This window comes from Lissotriton helveticus, chromosome 8 (genome assembly GCF_964261635.1).
Source record: "Lissotriton helveticus chromosome 8, aLisHel1.1, whole genome shotgun sequence".
NCBI classification, from domain to species: Eukaryota; Metazoa; Chordata; class Amphibia; order Caudata; family Salamandridae; genus Lissotriton; species Lissotriton helveticus.
This window is the reverse complement of record NC_136069.1, coordinates 746,097,966-746,119,528: the sequence shown is the minus strand read 5'-3', so window position 1 is coordinate 746,119,528 and position 21,563 is coordinate 746,097,966. Positions and strand designations below refer to the sequence as shown.

Below are 21,563 nucleotides of genomic sequence, written 5' to 3'. Positions count from 1 at the left end.
TCCTATTTTGTGATGAGCTAATTGCTAATCACAAATTGCAACATTAATTCCTATGAGCCTCCTAGCCTATGGAAATGAATGGGTAATTTGCAATTAGCAATTTGCTCATTGCAAATTAGGAATAGTAAAGAATTGCTATTTATTCCTTAAAATTTGCTATTTAGGAAATGCAAAATAGTTTGATGGTACATATGGTGGTTCATCTGTAACAAGATAAGAAGCTTAGGGATACATTTATGATGACTGGCGCAATAAAGTGCACATTACTTACTTCATTGGTAGTCCTTTATATGTATTATCTCCTCTGTATTCTTCATCAAGCGTAACTTTAATCTGCAATCCTGAGTAGGCCTCACCTTAAACAAACCTCTGGATAGGACACACTTTATTGTCATCCTGGATTAATCATTTAAAATGCTAGGGATAGATTTATGATAGGTGTATGCCTTTTTTCTGCCACTGTGCGTCACTTTTATGATGCAGCGGTGGTGCATAATATTTGCTATGAGGTGACAACATTAAAAATTGATGCATTTAGGCAGATATGTCATAGTGTAAAAAAAAACGTACCACATAAAACCCAATCAGCAGTAATGCAAAAGATGCACCATGTCGCAAGACAGGCCTCACTTGGGGCCATATGTATCAAGCTAATTAGCATTTGCAAAGATCAAAATTCTATGAATTTCGGCCTTTGCGAATGTTAATTAGACAAATGGTATGTATCAAACAACTTTGATGCAAAATAAGGAGTAGCAAAATTTGCTATTCCTTATTTTGCGATTGCACTGAAGCATTTGTAAATTTTGTGACTACTTAAATGCAATGTATCAAACAAAAACTATGTAAAAAATGACATTAAGGATTTGGAAACTATTGTGGTAAATTAGTGGTAATTTGTGAATTCTTTTCAAAAAGCTTTTTTTCAAAAAAAGAAAAGGTGCCATATGACGCCAACACATGCCCTTAAGGCATGTATGTGTGCCATATGCCCCTAAATTTGTTTTACAGGGGTGCAGCAGGTGTTCTTGAGACACCCCTGCACCCTTGGAAAAATTCCTACTTTGTGATGAGCAAATTGCTAATCGCAAATTAAACCTTCATTCATATTAGCCTCCTAGGCCATGGAAATGAATGGGTAACTTGCAATTAGCAATTTGCTCATCGCAAATTAGGAATGGTAAAGAATCGCTATTTATTCCTTAAAATTCGCTATTTAGAAAATGTAAAATATTTTGATGATACATATGGCAGTTCATCTGTAACAAGATAAGAAGCTTAGGGATAGATTTATGATGAGTGGCGCATCACCAGGGATGTGACAGTCATCCTGCGCCACTGTTCCGCCACCCATGTTGTGCTGCATTTACAATGCGGCGCAGCATGGGGCAAAAACGGCACAGATGCGTGACGCATCTGTGCCGTAAAGGTGGCGCATTGCTGGAGTTGTATCGTAAGTGCGATGCAGCTCCAGCAAGGCTCAGGGGTGCCCCATCTCTACAATGCTGCGTCAAGACCTATGCCAGCTTCAAGCAGGCGCAGGGTTTTAAAGCAGCTTTCTCCTATCTGATTGTAAATGCGGCACACCATGGGTGGTAAAGCAGTGGTGCACATTAACTGGTGCATGCCTGGGGATGTGCCATTTAATATAAATCTGCACTTTAACATTTGAGTATGTGCAGGGGACACAGAGTCGTTGAGGCTTATCCAAGGTTAAGAACAGATGAGTCCTGTTCAGTGAAAAATTAGACATAGGCTTCACCTGCTCAGCATCGCTGGACATGGCTAAATAATAGCTGCAAAATGTTACTCTTGTTAAATAATTTTACTATTATAATCTGTGAGATTTGTCTCTTACTCTGCAACATCTCATTGTTGTTATCTTTCTTTAAAGATAAAGACAACCTCAACATGAGCGACAATCTGCAATCAGTTGATTTTGACCTCATCATTGAACTTGTAATTGAAACATCAGTGGATGTTGATCCATTGGATGATTTAAATCCTGAGGATGAAGAAGAGCGTGATGAGGATGCAGATTTGTCCGAATTATATGATATAGGATGGGAAGCTGACCTGCTTGAGCCTTTGGAATTATAAACATTTATTTTTAAAATTTATAATCAATAAAAAGTAAAAAGGTAAACCGTTTAATTTAAAAATAAAGACACCTTCAAAAACAGGTTATGTGTAGTGTCTTCAATAAAATATTAAAATATGCTCATAAAATTAGATCAGATTCACATATAAAATAGCATAGGTAACATAAATATAAATGTCATTTCTTTTCTGGTATTTCTGTATTGTAAAAATGGCAATGACTAAAAAATCTTCAAATTAAAATGTCAAGTAGTGTGTTATGTTTTTGATCACTATTACTGATTTACTGTTTGATAATAATGTTTATTAACATTTTTTATTATATTTTTCCTCAGATTCAACTGCAGATCATTTCAAGATTTCAATATGCCTACAATACTAAGACAGATAAAGGCTGCAAAACGTCAAAGACAGCAGGAGAAAAAAAAAACGCAGCAGTCCTCTAACAAAAAGATTTCTCAAGCCACGAAGAAAGCACCGGGTAAGAGCTCTAAATATTTCATAAGAAATATTTGTAATAAAAAAAATATTACTACAGAAAATGTTTCAATCCATAACACGAGAAGTAAATCAAATGGAAAGAAAAGGACAAATGAAAATGTTACTGCTAGAGCAAGAGATAAATCTGTGCATGATAGTAGAAGGAAACAACAGTTTAGGGAGATTCGTAAACGAATGTTCCGTAACAGGATAATTGGCAATTTGTTAAAAAATATTAAGAAAGGTCAACAGAAACTAGTTTTTTATAAGAGAAAAAAAAAAGTTGAGAAAGTTATTGATCAGGCATTTGAAATTAAACGTAAGTTATTTATTTTGATAATCAATAGAATTAGGAAGCTAAACAAGGCAATTTTTGATTTCAAAAGAAATAGTAGATGGAAGAGAATAGTTAATCGTAGTAATTTTTGTGAAGTTTTTTCTGGAGAATGGATACATAGTTCAAGCTGTGAGGCATTTTTTAATGAAGAGAGTTATTTCCAGGATAATGATTTGGTGCATGCAGTTGACATCAGTGGTCGTGCTTATGAAGTGAAAGATGGTTGTCCAGTTGAAAAAGAAAAACTTGTGACAACAGAGGCAGAAGAGTTGTTAGGTAATGAGGTTTTAGGAAGACGTGCTAAGGGTCCTGTGTACACCTGGAAGTGTAGTAGTATTTGCAGTGTGCGACAGGATTCCATCAATTTGCTTTGTGATTTTGTACGGTCATTTAACAAAAAAAGTTTGAAGCAGAAAATGAGGTTGTTGCAAGAATTAGATCCTTGCAGAGTAAGAGAAGTGACAGGTTTGCATGGTCATTCACTGGCTTGTCTATCCAGGAGAGTATGCCAGAGTGTTTTTCATCATTTCAGGATGCTAGCAGTGCATCATAACAAAGTGAGGAAGTTAGTTAGACTGTTGTATTATGCTAAGAGTCCAGCAATTATGCTGAAACAATTATGCGCTGCTCTTTTGCATGGTTCTGAAATAGATGTGAAGAATATATGTGAAGAAATTGAGTTTTGTTACTTTGGAAGTAAAGAGGAGAATGTTGAAATTGAGCAAGAAGTAGAGGGTCATTTGGAAGATAGTGTACATGTTTCCAGTACAGATAATTTCCAGAGGGAAATTGCGACGTTTGACATGAAATCAAGTGAGAGGCCTAATTTCACTTGTGTGTGTTGTAGACGCACTTATTATAAGAATCAGACTAAGTTAGTGGATTTATATGCAAAAAGTGAAAGGGAAAATAATAGTGAATGGAAGGATTTTGCAACATACTTGATGGTAGAAAATTGTTTTGATTTGGGATTGGATCAACGTGTGTGTACTTATTGTTGTAACAAATTAAAACAAAACCAGATGCCTGCTAGAGCAGTTCATAATAATCTGGAATTGGTTGAGATTCCTTCTGAATTGAAGGACTTAAATACTTATGAATCTATTTTGATTCAAAGTATCCATCCCTTTCAGGCTATTGTAAGAATGGAGCCAAAGACAGGGAAATTGCCTCCATCAGATTTACAGAGAGGATTAAAGGGAAGAGTTGTTTATTTGCCTCTAGATTTCAAGAAAAACATTAACACAATTGGAGTAGAAAAAGTGGAAGAGGAACCTCTGGTTATCTTAGTTAATGGGGTTCCGACAAAGAATAAGAAAATATGGCAAGATTTAGTAGATGTTAGGAAAGTTAAAAAGGCAACATTGTATTTGAAAAAAAATAATAAATACTATAAGAATGTATATGTTGCAGAAGAGGAAGTAAGTGAGGAAGAGGATAGCGATTTGTGTGCTGGTCAAATTGAGAAAGTAGAACCCTCTACTAGTGAGGAAATATATGAACATTATAGTGTTCATCCTTTGCATTCGAAGGAAGTCATGGGGAATGCTATTGAGTTGTTTCAAATGAAACAAGCCAAAGGGAGTCCCATTAGTGTTTGGGAGGAAAGTTTGGAAGCTCGGTGTTTCCCACAGCTTTTTCCAACAGGTCAGGGAGGAAGATATGATGAGCGACCTCATCAAATTCCTGCTTCTGAATACCGGACTTTGCGATTGTATGCAGGAGATGCTAGGTTTCGACAATGCATTCCTTATTTGTTTCATCTCCTGTTTGAAAGCGATCTGTCTGGACTGTCATATGCAGTGAACCACATCTTGAAAAGTGGTATACACATGCAAAACATCTCGGCAAGTGATTTTATGGATAAAGTGAATGTCCAAGATAGTATTTTGGATTCTCACCTGATTAATCTCATGGCGTGTCAGCGTGGTACTAATGAGTACTGGTACCGTCGTCATGGTGATTTAAAATGTATGCTGAGGAACTTAGGTACTCCCACATGGTTCCTCACTCTGAGTTGTGCCGAGTATGGCTGGGAAGACTTACTTCAATTTCTACGAGAGGCAAATGCTAACGTAGAAAACATCGAATTCAAGACACCCGAAGAACTGTGCTCTTTGGATCCAGTCAATGTATGTAGGTACTTCAATCATAGATTTGAAGCTATGATGTCTTTCATCATGAATAAGAAGAATCCACCTCTTGGAGAGGTGTTGGATTTCTTCTGGAGAAAGGAGTACCAAGCAAGAGGTGCTCCTCATATACATATGTTGCTGTGGATCAAGGATGCACCTAAATTTGGAACGGATCCAGAAGACTCAGTGATGAGTTTCATCCAACAGTATTCTACGTGTGCTGTTCCAAACGCAAAGGAGAAGAAAAGCCTAAGAGAAAAAGTTCTGCGTTTCCAAAGCCATCGATGTGGAAAGTACTGCCGTCGTAAATTCTGAAACAAAGACAAGTTCTACACCAAATGTCGTTTCGGCTTTCCACGACCGGTGATTTCTAAAGGAAGAGTAAACAGTTTGATGTCTTCGCTGCGACATAATGTGATGAAGAAATCACCTAAAAACACTTACAATTTGAAGAGGAACGAAGAGTCCAAGTACATCAACGACTACAACCCGGTGATTTTGTCCATGTGGAATGCTAACATGGATATACAGTTTGTGGCTGATAACTGTATGGCTGTGGCTCGGTATGTGACGTCTTACATCACCAAAAAAGAGAAGACAGAATTGAAGGATATGTGGGAGGACATTTCCCATGAAAAGAGCCTCAGCAAGAAGTTGTACAGTTTCAGTCTGAAGATGTTGTCGCATCGAGAAATCGGAGCGTACGAATGTTCTGACCGGTTGTCTTCAGCAAGTCTCTATGCCAAGTCCAGGAGTATCGTTTGGGCGAGTCTTGGTCTTGCTGCAACGCGTAATCGAGTTCTCAAACCTGTGCGGGAAATTGAGTATTTGGCGGAAAAGGAGCCAAACAGTACCGACATTTTGAAGACAAACATGTTGGATACATATTATCCAAATCGAAGCAGTCACCTAGAGAATGTTTGTCTGTATGAGGTTCTGCAAAATTACATGTTCAAGAGGAACATCAAAGAAGATACTGAGAAAGGAGTGTATGCTGTAATAGGAAGTGAGGGATGTCTGGTCAAGCAAAGAAAATGCCACTTGATAAACCATCGAAAATTGAGTGGCGAATCTCCTGAAAAAAAGGAGTTTTTCTATTTAGCACTTTTGCAACTTTTCAAGCCTTGGCGTGCAGAAGAGGAACTGCTTGGAGATTTCCTCTGTTACGAAGACTCTTTCAATGCCGCCAAGGAGACCATAGAATGTCCTGCTTTTCCCAAATATGTAGAAATGTTGAATGCGGAAATTGAGCAGGAAGCAACGATTGCAGCCGAGATTGCCAGAGACAGTTCTCAGGACAGTCAGAGTTCTGCTTCATTGAGTCAGGATCCACTAGGAGGACCTCTTATTGAAAATGAAGCTGCCACTGCTATGAATGAAGTGGAAAGAGCCATGGCACATGCTCAAGAGGATGCGGTTAACTTAGAAGAGTTGGAAAGGCAACTCAACGTTGAGCAGAGGAAAATATATGACGAAGTTACCATGCAAATTGATCATGGATTAAGTCATGATAAGAAAGAGTGCTCATGTACGTCGTTGAAGCCTGTCCGACTGTACGTGAGTGGAGAAGCGGGAACTGGAAAAAGTTTCCTCATTAAAGCAATTTCATGCTATTTGCAGGAAAGGACAGAGTCATCGCTGTCTTGTGTTGTCACTGCTCCAACTGGACTGGCAGCACATAATATTAAAGGGATTACTTTACATCGTTTACTGATGCTGCCAGTGGAGCATGACAACAAATTAGAATATCACAAGCTATCTGGAGATGCTTGTTTTGAAGTTTCAAGAATCTTGAGGAAAATGAAACTTCTTATCATTGACGAAGTAAGCATGGTTTCCAATGTCATGCTTGCCTTTGTGCATTTGAGGATGCAAGAAGTTCTCAAAACAGAGTATGATGTGTTATTTGGTGGCAAACACATCATTGTTTTCGGAGATCTTCTGCAGCTGACACCAGTGAAAGGGCAACCTGTGTTCAAAATGCTCACGCATGAAGATACCAGGAAGTGCCTAGGCAGCATTGGCAACGTCAATATATGGTTAAACTTCAATTATGCTGAACTGCATGAAAATATGCGTCAGGCGAAGGATGAAGTTTACAAGACTATTCTACAAGATGTTAGAATTGGAAAAGTGACCGAGCATGGGAAAGAAGCTTTACATGCACGATTACTGTCAAATTTGTATCCAGAACAAGATGTTGTGCCTGAGAATATTTTTCAGAAAATTACTGATAAGAAATCTGGAATATGTTTGATGCCAACTCTTGCAGAATGTGCCAAATTCAACAACAAAATGTTGAATTTAGAAAAGCAAGAGATTGTGAAACTGGAAGCTATTGACAGAGTAGAGCATATGGGATCAACAATTATTTTGTCTGAGAATCTGAAAACAAAATTGGATTCATTAGAGAAGACTATATCTAAAACTGCAGGTTTTGAAAAGACTCTGAATGTGTGCTTGAACTGCCGTATAATTTTAAGAAGGAATTTACATGTTGAAAGAGGTCTGGTAAATGGGTCAATGGGTAATGTTGTTGATTTTGTAAAATACAGAAATAGAGATGGAATTGAATTTTTAAAAATTAAATTTGATGGCATTGAGGAAGTACAGCTAATTGGTCGTTGCTCTGCTAGATTTTTGCTTGTGAAAGACTTATATGTTCGCCGTAAGCAGTTTCCTGTTTGCTTGGCATATGCGGTGACAATCCATAAATCGCAAGGTTTAAGTGTAGACTGTGCATTGGTGAATATTGGCAGTTCTGTGTTCAAGGAGGGTATGGCATACGTGGCATTGTCACGAGTTAGAACTTTATCGGGATTGTATTTGATTGAGTGTGATGTCACAAACATTTGTGCGGATCTAGATTGTGTTAAGGAATACAATAGGTTAAGAAGAGAGTATGCGCCACATTTGCCTCAGTATCCTTTGTTTGAGAAACGTGTGGTAGGCCGGAAAAGAAGAAATGTGACCAATACTGGGGAGGTTGTAGCAAAAAGACGAAAAGTCGATGAACCTAAAATTACAAGCAGAAACAAAGAGGATTCTGTTGAAGATGTTGTTGGTTTTCAGTTTGAAAACAGTTCTGGTGTCAACTGCTATGCTAATGTAGTAATTAATGTTTTGTTTTCTCTAAAAAATGTAAAAGAAGAGATTTTGGTCAATTCTGATCAAAGATTTTGCAGTTTGTTAAATTCTGTGTTAGAGAAATGTACCACTGATAGAAGAAACATAGAAAGTGTGTCTGAAATTAGAAATCTGTTAGATAGATGTTCAGGCCAAACACAATTCTCTCAAAATATTCAGCAAGATTGTCAGGAGTTTTTAATGTATATGCTTGATGTATTACATGCTGAAGGTGTAGATGTAGATCAGCTGTTTGGGCTTTCTTATCAATGGCAGCATGACTGCGAGAACTGTATGGTATCAAGTACTACTAGTGTAGACTCAGAAAGATTTATATATTTAACTTTGCCAGACAGTAAATCAGTCTCCTTTAATAAGCTAGTAAAAGCTGCTAATCACAACATGGAGTGTAGCCAATGTAAATCTGAAATGATGTCCACTTTATTTATACGAACATATGGCCAGTATGTCATTTTAATGTTCCAACGATGTAGGCCTGATGGAACAAAATTGACAACTTTAATAAAAAAATTTGTAGCTTCGCAGTTGTCAATATCAGGAAGGACTTTTGTAACTACAGCAATTATATATCATGACGGCCCTTCAATATCATCAGGACATTACACAGCTTATTTAAAGTCTAGAAATGGCTGGTCATTCTGCAATGATTCTGTTTTAATTTTCAAAAAAAAATTGCCGTATGACCTTAAAAACTCTTACCTGGTGTTTTTAAAACCAAAATTTTAGGGAAATAATCTCAGGATGTGCTCTGTGGAATTTCAAGAAGTTCTAATGGCTCCTACACAATTTGGCCTTGAGGATAAGTGTAGTTCAGAGACATAACATCTAATCATAGGATTGGACATCATGGAGATATATGTGCACTTTGAATGAGTTCAGAAAAACTGTTTCTTTTCATAAGCTAATTGAAGCAGCCAATCAAAACATGGAGTAGAGGGAATGTAAGTCTGCAATGCTGTCTACTGTTTTACATTGCTTTGTGATTAAAAGTGATGTAGAGAATTAAATAATTGTACTACTCATAGAGGTAGTGTAAGTCTGCTTCATATTAAGCAGTATCAGTGTCATAGGAAATGTAGAACATGACTGAGCAAGAAGGGGAAGATATTACTATTCCAGGATTGTGAAAATGATCTTCAACATTTTAATTGTGAAAGTTGCGGAAATGCCAAATGATGGGATTGGCTTACAAGAAATCCAAGAGTTATAAATATCTCTGACTAGATTTGGCCTTGTGGAAAATAGTGGTACAGAGCAAGAAGTCATTTATTGCATGTAACGTGTTTTAAAAAACGATGGAGGTTTTCTTTCAGAAAGTGGCGGGCTGAAAGTAATAACAGCACAAAAGAGTGTAAGCTGTTCATAGGACATCCTTGGACGTCATGGAAAGTAAGTTAACTTTAAGGAGTTCTGAATTTTAATTTCTGATGTTGTATGGGTTTTTTAAACACAATCATTTTGATTGTGTTTTTTTTTCCCCGCTGTTACATGATGAATACCTTCAAGTCACTGTTTTTAGTGAATTTTGATACATTCTGAGAACAGCAAAAATAAACCATTTAACATGTATAATTAATTCTGTACTGTTTGCATTTATGATGTATATGTAGAACTGTGTAGGAGGCATGGAGAAGGTGAGTTTTCTGTAAGTGTTAAATTTATTGCATGCAGTGCTGCACTTCTACGTATTCTTTCATATGCTGGACTACATCTGCACAATGAGATACCTAAGCAAAGGAAACACAAGTGATGTGATTGTGAAATGAGCAAAATAAATTGCACATATTTCAATTACATCACCTGTGTTTCCTATCATTACGAATCACATTGTGCAGATCAAGTTTAGGTCTGTCCAGGGAAACATAGGAGGTTTCTACTTTGTTGAAGAGTGCAGTGGACATGACTCACTTCATTGGTAGACTTTCACAGATATTATCTCCTCTGTACACTTCAACAAGTGTAAATCTCATCTTGAACTCTGAGTAGGCCTCACCTCAAACAAATCTCTGGATAGGAGACATGTTATTGGCATCCTGAAGCGACACTTTTCTGAAACAAGAGCAATGCAAAAGATGCACCATGTTTTAAGATAGGCCTCACTTCATCTGCATCACGATACTGTTAGTTTAAAATGTATATCTTTAGGATTGTGTAGAGGACCTGGAGAAGCAGAAGCTTCTGTCAGTGTCAAAGTTGTTGAAAAACTATTTGTCCTTCAATATTTTCCCTTGTCTTTTGTAATTTTTAAATACATGTTTTAATATTTTTCAAATGTTGGTTCTCTCTTTCACAGATTGAAAGTATAAAAATAAAATGTGATTAATTTAACGGCAATTACAAGGTAAATAGTTGTACTCTTTTCGTTACATTTCTATCACATTCACCTACTATTAGATCCACTGCTTCACTTCTTTAATCCTCAGTTTCCTGCCTTTGCTACTTTCCTCATTCCTTTCTCTATTACCTACTTACTCAACTCCTTCCACTCTTTTTCTCAGTCCCTCTGTTCTCATAGTTCCTCAGTCTTGTTCACTCACTCCATCTCTATTACTCTTAGTGTCTGTGAATTACTTTCCCAACTTTTTTTTTTGGACCGCTTCCCGGGAAGTTGCCCGGTTCGCAAACCAGCAGCGTTATGGGAGTCCACCATTTTGTGTTTCGGTCGAATCAAGATACAAAATGGAGGGCAAATAATGTTCAGAATGGGTAGAAGGGGGCACGGTAGATGTATCTTGACCCCCTTGGTTTTCTGAGGGTGGCTGAGGAGGACCATAGTTCTTCACTCTTGTTCACTCTCTCTGTTTCTATTAATGTCACTGTTTATGACTGATCAAAAATTTTTTTTTTAAAAAAGAACAGTAACTATAAGGGAAGGAAACAGACAGTTATGTCAAAAGAAAGACAGCTATAGGGAGTAAACTAAGGATACTGTTACCTACAATCCACTGCTGTTGATGTTACTGACCATGTCATGAATGATGTAATATGTGACATCATAAGCAGTGGATTGTAGGTAACAGTATCTCTTGTTTACTCCCTAACGCTGTCTTTCTTTTCACATAACTGTCTGTTTGCTTACCTTATACTTACTGTTCTTTTTTTTAAAAAATATTTTTTTTGGTTAGCTGCCGGTACGCGTACCGGGTAGCGCCCCGGGGAGCGAACTAAGAGAAATAGAGGTTGGCAGAGTGCCAAATATTCTACCAATTTTTTTATAATGGGGAGGTAGTTCTGAAAAGAACTTTTTTTTTTATGTTTTTGTTGTTTTATAATTTATTTTGTATTTTTTGAACATTTTTTTACTTTTTTTGTATTTTCTGAACGTTTTAAAAAAAAATTTGGTTTTTTTTGGGGGGGGGGAAACAAAAACGATCCATTATAAAGGGCTCAACAGGAGCAAAAAAAAAAAAAAGAATTTATTTTTTGGGACGTTTCGTACAAACATTAACATGATTTTGAATTGCTCGCAAAATCAAAGTGATGCTACTTTCTCTGTAGCAGATGAAATCGCCACATTCCACGCACACTTGCTTTACGTGCCCAAACAACATTTGGATGTTTGCAATCATCTCCCTCGCCTCTGGTCCCGACACCTCTGGAACCACCGATCTTCTTGCCATTGGGAGGGGATTTTGTTGTTCGTCACGTAGCTGGGCAGCACTATAATTATTTGGGTGCCACCTACTCATATGCCGATGCATAGTATGATTGCCATAACTGTATTTTTTATCAGTGCCCCTTGACAATCTATCACCGCATATACGGCAAAACACGTAGCGTGCATTCACTTTTTTTTGCCCCTCAGGAATTCTGTAGAATTGCCAGATGTAATTCTCCTTTCGATTGTACCTCCTGGGCTCCTCTGGCAAAAACCTTGGCTCTTCCTCCTCTTCCTCCTCTTCCTGTTCTTCCTCTTCTTGCAAAATTACTTCTGCAGGTGGTCCTCTCTTTCTTGGATTTGGTGGAGGTGGTGGGTTAGCACCAGCTGAAGCTACTAATGAAGCCATCTCAAAGTCTCAATAAAGGGTCTTTCTCTCACCAAGATGAAAGTCAGAGTGAGGAAAGAAGGAGGGTTTTTCATCATTTGGGAAAAACAAAAGTTCTAAACCAATGAAAAGTGTTCATTTTAGATCACATGACCTAGTATTACATCATTAGGAAACCAAAAGTGAAATGAACCAATGAAAAGTGTTATTACCGAGTCACATGACCTGCTGTGTTTACGTTACGCGGTCGGCGCCGCGCCGCGGATCGCTTCCGGTTCGCGTACCGCTGCGCTTCCGGGTACGCGAACGTAGCACGTCATATGACGTATTACGCGAGAACGCGAAACGTCATGCTGACGCGACGCGTCACGATGTTGTTTTGTAACGCAAGAGGTGCGCAAAAGGAACGTTTACCGGTTCGCGTACCGGGTCGCGGCTCCGAATTGAGCTAACGGGAAGCTAACCGGTACGCGTACTGGGAGCGAAACAAAAAAAAAAAATTAAAAAAAATTGTATTAAAAACATGTAAAAAATATTTTTCTTTTTAAAGAATAATACATTGTAAAGGTTTTGATATTAGCTATTAAAAAACCAATGAAATTCACTGAAAAAACCATAGGTTATAGACCATATATAGTTAGGAATTAGCATTTACAAAACCTTAAAAATTCACTGAAAAAACCATAGGTTATAGACCATATATAGTTAGGGAATAGCATTTAAAAAACCTTATTTTACTCACACAAAACCATTGAAATTCCATATATAGTTAGTTGTACTAACTATATATCACGCACCCGCAATCCACTGCTGATGATGTCACATATTACATCATTCATGACATGGTCAGTGACATCACTGATGACATCACTGATGACATCTCAAATGACATCACTGATGACATCACTGATGACATCTCAAATGACATCACTGATGACATCACTGATGACATCTCAAATGACATTACTGATGACATCACTAATAAAATCATTCATGTGATAATACGATGAACCTCTTCAGACTCTAATATAACCTTAGATACACTCAGTGTAAACACAGACTCACAGATTGTCACTCATCCATGAAGTTACACACACACCTAGACAGTCATGCAAACAATCAATCACACCTCCATTTCCTTAACTATACAGTTAAACACACCTTACTTATTCAAACATATACTAAAACATATTTACTCACTTATACAATCCTGGATACAAGTTCACAATGATCCATACAGCCACTCACACATTCACTGGCTCTTATGCACAGTTATTTATATATGTCAACTCTCACATGTACTATATTTTACATATGTACTTAATTTGACATGTAGCACTGAGATATCTATTCACTCACCAATACAGTCATGCACACAGTCAACCGCCCATACAGCTGTTTCCAACATGCACTTTTGAACCCATACATCTATGCACAGAGTCATACACTTCCCAGCCACCCATACACACACTCAGTCTCCCATACAAATGCTTGGGCAACCAATCAATAACCCATATAGTTACTCATATAGCTACTGATCAACACATGCAGCAGTTTACAGAACAACAGACATAATGATGCACAAATTAAGACAGTTTAGTCACTAACCCATGCACTCAGTGAGACACATTTAATCACTCACTCATACATTCAGTCATGCACCTACTAAATCCATCGTCCAGACACTTATACATCGACTCATTCATAAATATGTAAGACATATTTTAACTTTACAGAAAAATACAGTCACTGGATGTTGTCATCAGTGATGTCATCAGTGATGTCATTTGAGATGTCATCAGTGATGTCATCAGTGATGTCACTGACCATGTCATGAATGATGTAATATGTGACATCATCAGCAGTGGATTGCGGGTGCGTGATATATAGTTAGTACAACTAACTATATATGGAATTTCAATGGTTTTGTGTGAGTAAAATAAGGTTTTTTAAATGCTATTCCCTAACTATATATGGTCTATAACCTATGTTTTTTTCAGTGAATTTTTAAGGTTTTGTAAATGCTAATTCCTAACTATATATGGTCTATAACCTATGGTTTTTTCAGTGAATATATATATATATATATATCCATCCAGGGCAGTTTGAACAGTCAAAGGATATTGTTGTGCTGGAGGCGTGCTTACCATTCAAGGCTCCTTGTGTGCAGCTGAGGTCCGGGTGCTCCTTTGTACGTTGGGTACTTCGGAGCTGGAATATTTACGCGGCGACCCATGCCGCGAAAGGAGCACCACCCTGAAAGAACCGGGGGCCATGCGGTCTTGACTACGGGCCGAGAACATGGGACAGCAGCGTATGGATTCTGCACGAATTCCACACAGCGAGGCCCATCTGTGGGCTTGAAATAGTTACCAACTGAACATTAGCGCGATGTGAGGCACTACAAGTCCCATAAGTCCCATCCAGGGCGTGCATCTAAGCAAGAAGGGGTGTGGTGTCTCAAGCGCTCCTTCATAACTGCCAAAGCCTCTGAAGAGAAGTGGGGACACTTCGAAACGCGTCAGGCATCCAGGGCAGTTTGAACAGTCAAAGGATATTGTTGTGCTGGAGGCGTGCTTACCATTCAAGGCTCCTTGTGTGCAGCTGAGGTCCGGGTGCTCCTTTGTACGTTGGGTACTTCGGAGCTGGAATATTTACGCGGCGACCCATGCCGCGAAAGGAGCACCACCCTGAAAGAACCGGGGGCCATGCAGTCTTAACTACGGGCCGAGAACATGGGACAGCAGCGTATGGATTCTGCACGAATTCCACACAGCGAGGCCCATCTGTGGGCTTGAAATAGTTACCAACTGAACATTAGCGCGATGTGAGGCACTACAAGTCCCATAAGTCCCATCCAGGGCGTGCATCTAAGCAAGAAGGGGTGTGGTGTCTCAAGCGCTCCTTCATAACTGCCAAAGCCTCTGAAGCTAAGTGGGGACACTTCGAAACGCCTCAGGCATCCAGGGCAGTTTGAACAGTCAAAGGATATTGTTGTGCTGGAGGCGTGCTTACCATTCAAGGCTCCTTGTGTGCAGCTGAGGTCCGGGTGCTCCTTTGTACGTTGGGTACTTCGGAGCTGGAATATTTACGTGGCGACCCATGCCGCGAAAGGAGCACCACCCTGAAAGAACCGGGGGCCATGCGGTCTTGACTACGGGCCGAGAATATGGGACAGCAGCGTATGGATTCTGCACAAATTCCAAACAGCGAGGCCCATCTGTGGGCTTGAAATAGTTACCAACTGAACATTAGCGCGATGTGAGGCACTACAAGTCCCATAAGTCCCATCCAGGGCGTGCATCTAAGCAAGAAGGGGTGTGGTGTCTCAAGCGCTCCTTCATAACTGCCAAAGCCTCTGAAGAGAAGTGGGGACACTTCGAAACGCGTCAGGCATCCAGGGCAGTTTGAACAGTCAAAGGATATTGTTGTGCTGGAGGCGTGCTTACCATTCAAGGCTCCTTGTGTGCAGCTGAGGTCCGGGTGCTCCTTTGTACGTTGGGTACTTCGGAGCTGGAATATTTACGCGGCGACCCATGCCGCGAAAGGAGCACCACCCTGAAAGAACCGGGGGCCATGCGGTCTTGACTACGGGCCGAGAACATGGGACAGCAGCGTATGGATTCTGCACGAATTCCACACAGCGAGGCCCATCTGTGGGCTTGAAATAGTTACCAACTGAACATTAGCGCGATGTGAGGCACTACAAGTCCCATAAGTCCCATCCAGGGCGTGCATCTAAGCAAGAAGGGGTGTGGTGTCTCAAGCGCTCCTTCATAACTGCCAAAGCCTCTGAAGAGAAGTGGGGACACTTCGAAACGCGTCAGGCATCCAGGGCAGTTTGAACAGTCAAAGGATATTGTTGTGCTGGAGGCGTGCTTACCATTCAAGGCTCCTTGTGTGCAGCTGAGGTCCGGGTGCTCCTTTGTACGTTGGGTACTTCGGAGCTGGAATATATATATATATGTCAGAAAGGGTTCCCCGCACGATGTAATCACAGGAAACACGGAAGACTCGCACTCCAGGGTCCGTGTTTAAAAAAAACGTTTATATATATATATATATATATGCCAAGGTGCATTGAAGAATGAGTGGGTGTATAAGTGTCTGGATGGAGGACTTAGTAGGTGCGTGACTGACTGTATAAGTGAGCGATTAAATGTGTCCTACTGAATGCATGGGTTAGTAACTCTATAGATAGATATATTACACATGTGAATGTCAAAGGGACTGAGGTTTAGAATATATAATTGCACAGAGAGGCAAAACATAACAAATACAATATTTTTACACGTAGTAATAATGTGTGAAATTACATATAGAAGTTTGTTGTAAAGATTAATAAAAATCCCTATCAGAGACTCCATTGACAATAGACTACATTGTACATATATGTAATGCACTAAAGGATAGACATCACGTTTAAAACATGACTTGTAAATAATTCTTTGTTTACATTTAGTCACTCATAAAATGGTTTACCTTATTGTATCATTGCCATAGCAGCCCACGTCACCAATCCCAAGGTCATCTGCCATAAGCAGCAATATATTGGGCCTGTTGTTTTGTGTTTCAGTTGATTCACTTGTGAACATCAGCAGCACAAACACAAGATGGGGAAGCCTACAGGAGACAAGACAATAAGTGAAGGCAAGAATTTTTAGAACCCCCTCCTTGCAGCGCGTTTGCCTTTAAAGTTATGTTAATTTGTAAAGCACATGCTCTCTGAGGGGCATGTTAGTGCTAATAACAGTATTGTTACCCATCTCATTGGTGATAATTTTATCAACCAAGGGAGGATGAAAGACCTGCCATGGCTGTAGTCTTTAACCGTTTGTTCAAACACAAAACCCTAGTGTTGATGCATTAGTCCACTGAGCCATCACACCCAGAAGTTCTAACATGCCTTGAAGAGAACATTTAACTGGGAGCCCCTGACTGAGGGACTTATTTAGAGTTTGCTTGAACAGGATATCCACAATCAGAGGTTTATGTTCTAAATGCCATATTTAGTGTGCTATTGACTACAATGCACAATTAATACAGTGAGCGGGATAGCTGCTAATTTTGACAGGTATTTTTCAACCATCCAACTCTAAATAAGGCGCTTTGTCTTTACTGGAGATAGTTCAAGAATGCCCTTGCAGTGGCATGACAGAGAATGCCACTGACAGGAGAGCATAACAAAGCATTCATAACGTTTTAGGTAAGGTTCCGAGGGTTACCGTTGGACTTGGCCCTTTCTGTAGGGCCACCCCCAAACATGTTGCCTTTTTCCTTCATTTGTTGATGAATTCGTTTTTGTTGGCCTTAGGACACTCTGCGCTTTACCGCTGCTAACCACTGGTAAAGTGCTTGCCCTCTATCCTTAAAACATGTTAGATTGGCTTAGACCCAATTGGCATATTTAATTTACTTGCAAGTCCCTTGTAGAGTGGTGTACCATACACCTAGGGCCTGTAAAATAAATGTGACCAGTGGTCCTGCAGCAAGTAATGTGCCACCCACTTGAGTAGCACCATAAAACATGTCAAAGGTCTGCCACTGCAGCCTCAATGCAATTTTAAACACCCATGTCGACTTGGCATTTAAAACCCCTTATCAAGCCTTAAGCTCCACTTCTATTACATATAAATCACCCCTAAAGTAGGCCCTAGGTAGCCCACAGGGCAGGGTACTATGTAATACAAAAGTTGGACATGTACATTTACATTTTATGTGTCCTTGTAGGGAAAAATTCCAAAATCTGCTTTTCACCATTATGAGCCCTACCCCTGCAAAAAGGATAACATTGGAGATTCCTTTTTACATTGAATAATCTGCAGTTCCTAATTGGGAGTAGGTGGATAGCTCATGTTTGGTATCTAATAAATTGTAATGATAAACCTTCTCTAAAGATAAAGTCAGATTTTTCATTACAATTTTGAAAATAGCACTTTTAGAAAGTTGACTTTTTCCTGCCCTTAGCCCTTTTGTGCCTGCAGTCTTTCTTGGATCACATGACTGGGGATGGTTGACAGTTAGTCTTTGTGACTTCCTCCCAAGCAACAACAGAGGTATTAGATGTGCCTTAATGAGGCATTTAATGGCATGATGGAGGGGGCGTAGCTAAGCACAATTATTATTATTATTATTATTATAATTGCATTTATTGAGCGCACAGCTACCCGGAGGTTTCCCGGCGCTAAATCCCGCTTGCGACTGAATAGCCTGTGCTCTGCCTTTGCCCAAAGGGCCTAACAACCCTACATTGTCACCGCAGCCAGCTTGGAGCTAGGGTAGGGGGGTGGGGAAATTCTATGCTCTTCACAGAACCTTTCCAGATGCTTCTCCCACCTTCCAGAGGAAGGGCACCAAGTATAAAATGTTGACCTTCAGATTCACTCTTCAGTACACTTCTGAACTGTGGATACTCTGCCAGAAATAAGGACTGTTGTGCTGCTGAAAGGACTGCTACTCTGCTGTACTGTTGCTGTGAGCAACTGCTGCCCTGCTGTGCTGACCTGTGGCCTGCTGCCCTCTTGCCTGGGGTAGAAAAACTGGACATGCAACTTCATCTTGAACACAGGGCACTGGATTAACCCCATAAACTAGTCTACTGGCCTCACGATCTGAACCTCAGGAACATAAAAGGCTCTCCAACATCCTAAACTAGCCCCTGGAACCAACAGCAGTGTGTTCCTGACCACCAAGTAGTGCCCCTCAGGTCCTGGACTTTAGGTGTTGCTCAGCAAGCTTAAAAGCTAGCTTTTGAGCTCCTCAGAAATGGGCCCATCTGCACAGAGGCTGTGCAGCATGCACGGAGACTCACCATGAAGCGCCACCAGCCTGATTCTTCACACTGCAGCATCGACCACTCGCAGGGACGGCCAACGTGAACCTTCAGCATTGCCTACCCGCGATGCCTGGCCTGCTCCTAATGCCACACTGGCAACCTCCTGTGAGCTCTCTCTGCTCCTCTTGGCCACCTCCAACACGAAAGAGAATCTTGGCATGGACGTTGAGAACGTTAACTCCAGCTGGACTAATCTAGGGACTGTAAGCGATCTGCTCCCCATCACAGTTGGCCTGAACGTCTGACTTTGACCCAGTCCAGCGCAACCAGAGGGCGGCAATCGGCGCTTTGCACTTTTAGGCACTGTCTTACACTTTAATCTTTAAAAATGAATAACTCAAGTTCTACTGATTAGAGTTTTGTCATTTTGGTCTTGTTTTATTTATTAAATTAAGCTCTATTTTCGTATTTGGTTTGGGATCCTTTCTTGTGGTGATTTCACTATTCTACAGTTTGAAATGTTTCACAAATAATTTGCTTAATAACTAAAGGAGAAGAAAGGGTCTAAGGGAAAATATTTAAAGACCTGCCCAGGGTGAAGTCCCCTGCTCAATGAATCAAAAACCAGAAACACACTGGGGGTCTATATCAGAGCCTGTTGGACTCCCAAGGGAAAGACGCACTCCTACAAAAGTCAGTAAGCGTTACGAAAGCTAAGTACCATTAGCTCAATCATAAAATACCAAATAAACAACCTAAGTACTGGGATTCACTGTAATTGTTGAGTAGACCCATACAGAGAAATACTGGATTCCCATCAACGTCAAATGTAGATCATATATTCTCATTTGGTCATCCAAACAGGGATGGTGTGTCTCATGATCATCAAGACTAGTCCATAACCCATACTCATCTGGGTCACATCTCCAATTGCCGTGAAGACCATGAGTGTAATGATCGTGATGGAATCAGGTGCAGTGCAAAAATAATAAAGTTTAGTGAGTTTTAAAAAAGGATAGACGATCAATACAACCAACTTTAATATACCTTGATCTCTCCCTTACTAAAAACAAGAACAGTGCAAAGAATGCAGTCTAACCATATAACTGCATATACCGGGCCAACATGTTTCAGCCTATAGGGAACCAAATCCCGCGGCTTTCTTCAGGGCCACAGTCCTTAACGTTTGCTACTGCATATCAAAAAGTCAAAAATAAATAAACCACTCAAAGGATACATGTGTGTCATCTGTATTTCACAATCCTCTGTGACAACCAGTATTGTTTGTATCTGTTTGAAAAGGAATCAGAAATACACAATGAGTCCCAGAAAAAGGATGTCTTATGGTCAGAATCCCTAAATGGTGATCGTAATACTTAACTAACTTATACTAACCTGTGTTGTACAGGGAGTGTACCTCACCTCTCCTGGAACCTTGCTCAGGATAAAAGAGGCCAATCTGATTTACCAGCTCACATGTTCGTGCAATATGAAATATGTTGGGATGACCACCAGGAAGATATGCACGAGAATCCTTGAGCACAAGAGTGTATTTAGGTGCAAAAAAACGGTGTCAAAACTATCCAAACACTTTGTGGAGCGCAACCACCAAGAGACAGAGTTCACATGGACAGTCCTAGAGAAACCATACATCACGTCACATGTAGCTGACATTTCTAGGTTTCTTTTCCTTGAAGAACAAAAATGGGTCTACAAACTGGCAACTGACACTAGAGGACTTAATGACGAGATCCCGTGGGTGGCCTTGAACTGATTTCTCCATTGATTTCTCAAGGTATTCTAGGGTTATAAGTCTCGTATATAAGGACTGTAAGACAAACCATTTTATTAATGGTTGAATGTTACCATTTGTACATTATATATCCTTCCCCTATGAATAGATCTTTCTCTGGGGAATAGGCTTTGTGTTACTAGTGGCGGACTGCACAGACGTCACTATATAACAATGTGACGATATGACAACTGAGCACAATGTTGGCAGTTTCTTAATTCTACATATTCCTTTACTCCAGGACATGGGACAGTCTTAGGGATTCGTTCCGCTGACTGGTTATAGTATGATGCGTCTGCCAATAAAGTTTTGTGAAGTTGATAGTAGAAATGAACTACCAAAATGCTGGCAATGATGTCACTTTGTAGTTGATATGCTTTGCATTTGATATGCTCTGTTTGGGTGCAATTTCGTGAGAATATTCTTTCCGTCCATATGAGTTTCCGAATTGGGCGTGAATATAGGTGATTTCGTTCCCCTTTTGCTTATTTTGCTTATTTTGCTTATTTTGCAAAACGAGACGGTTTTCTTGTATAATACCACTAACATTGCGGCGCCACTTGCTCATATGGTTTTAACCGTTCGATCGGTGCAGCCTGGTTGAAAATGCCTAATTTGCTTCAAGTTAGCACTGGAACTACAGGGGCACGCCCGATGACATATTTCTGTAGTCCCGGAGCATACTCTCGCGATATGTGATTTGCCGTGTCTCACCAGAAATCGGCAATAATGAATCTTGCTACTCTCGGATGTAAATAGGATGTTTCTGCGCCTTTCAGACAGCGCCTGTTTGTTGCGGGGGTATGTAATA

The 21,563-nt window shown here is 39.9% G+C and overlaps 1 protein-coding gene across 5 annotated transcripts in view; it reads right to left on the bottom strand.

The window, feature by feature from the left end:
- Positions 1-21,563, bottom strand: part of LOC144772899 (arylsulfatase D-like) — a 417,503-nt gene that overhangs the window by 266,583 nt on the left and 129,357 nt on the right. For all 5 annotated transcript variants that reach the window (XM_078657579.1, XM_078657576.1, XM_078657575.1 and 2 more), the window contains one exon: positions 16,668-16,808. In XM_078657579.1, the coding sequence (XP_078513705.1) occupies positions 16,668-16,808 (141 nt within the window). The remainder of the gene's footprint in view (positions 1-16,667; positions 16,809-21,563) is intronic.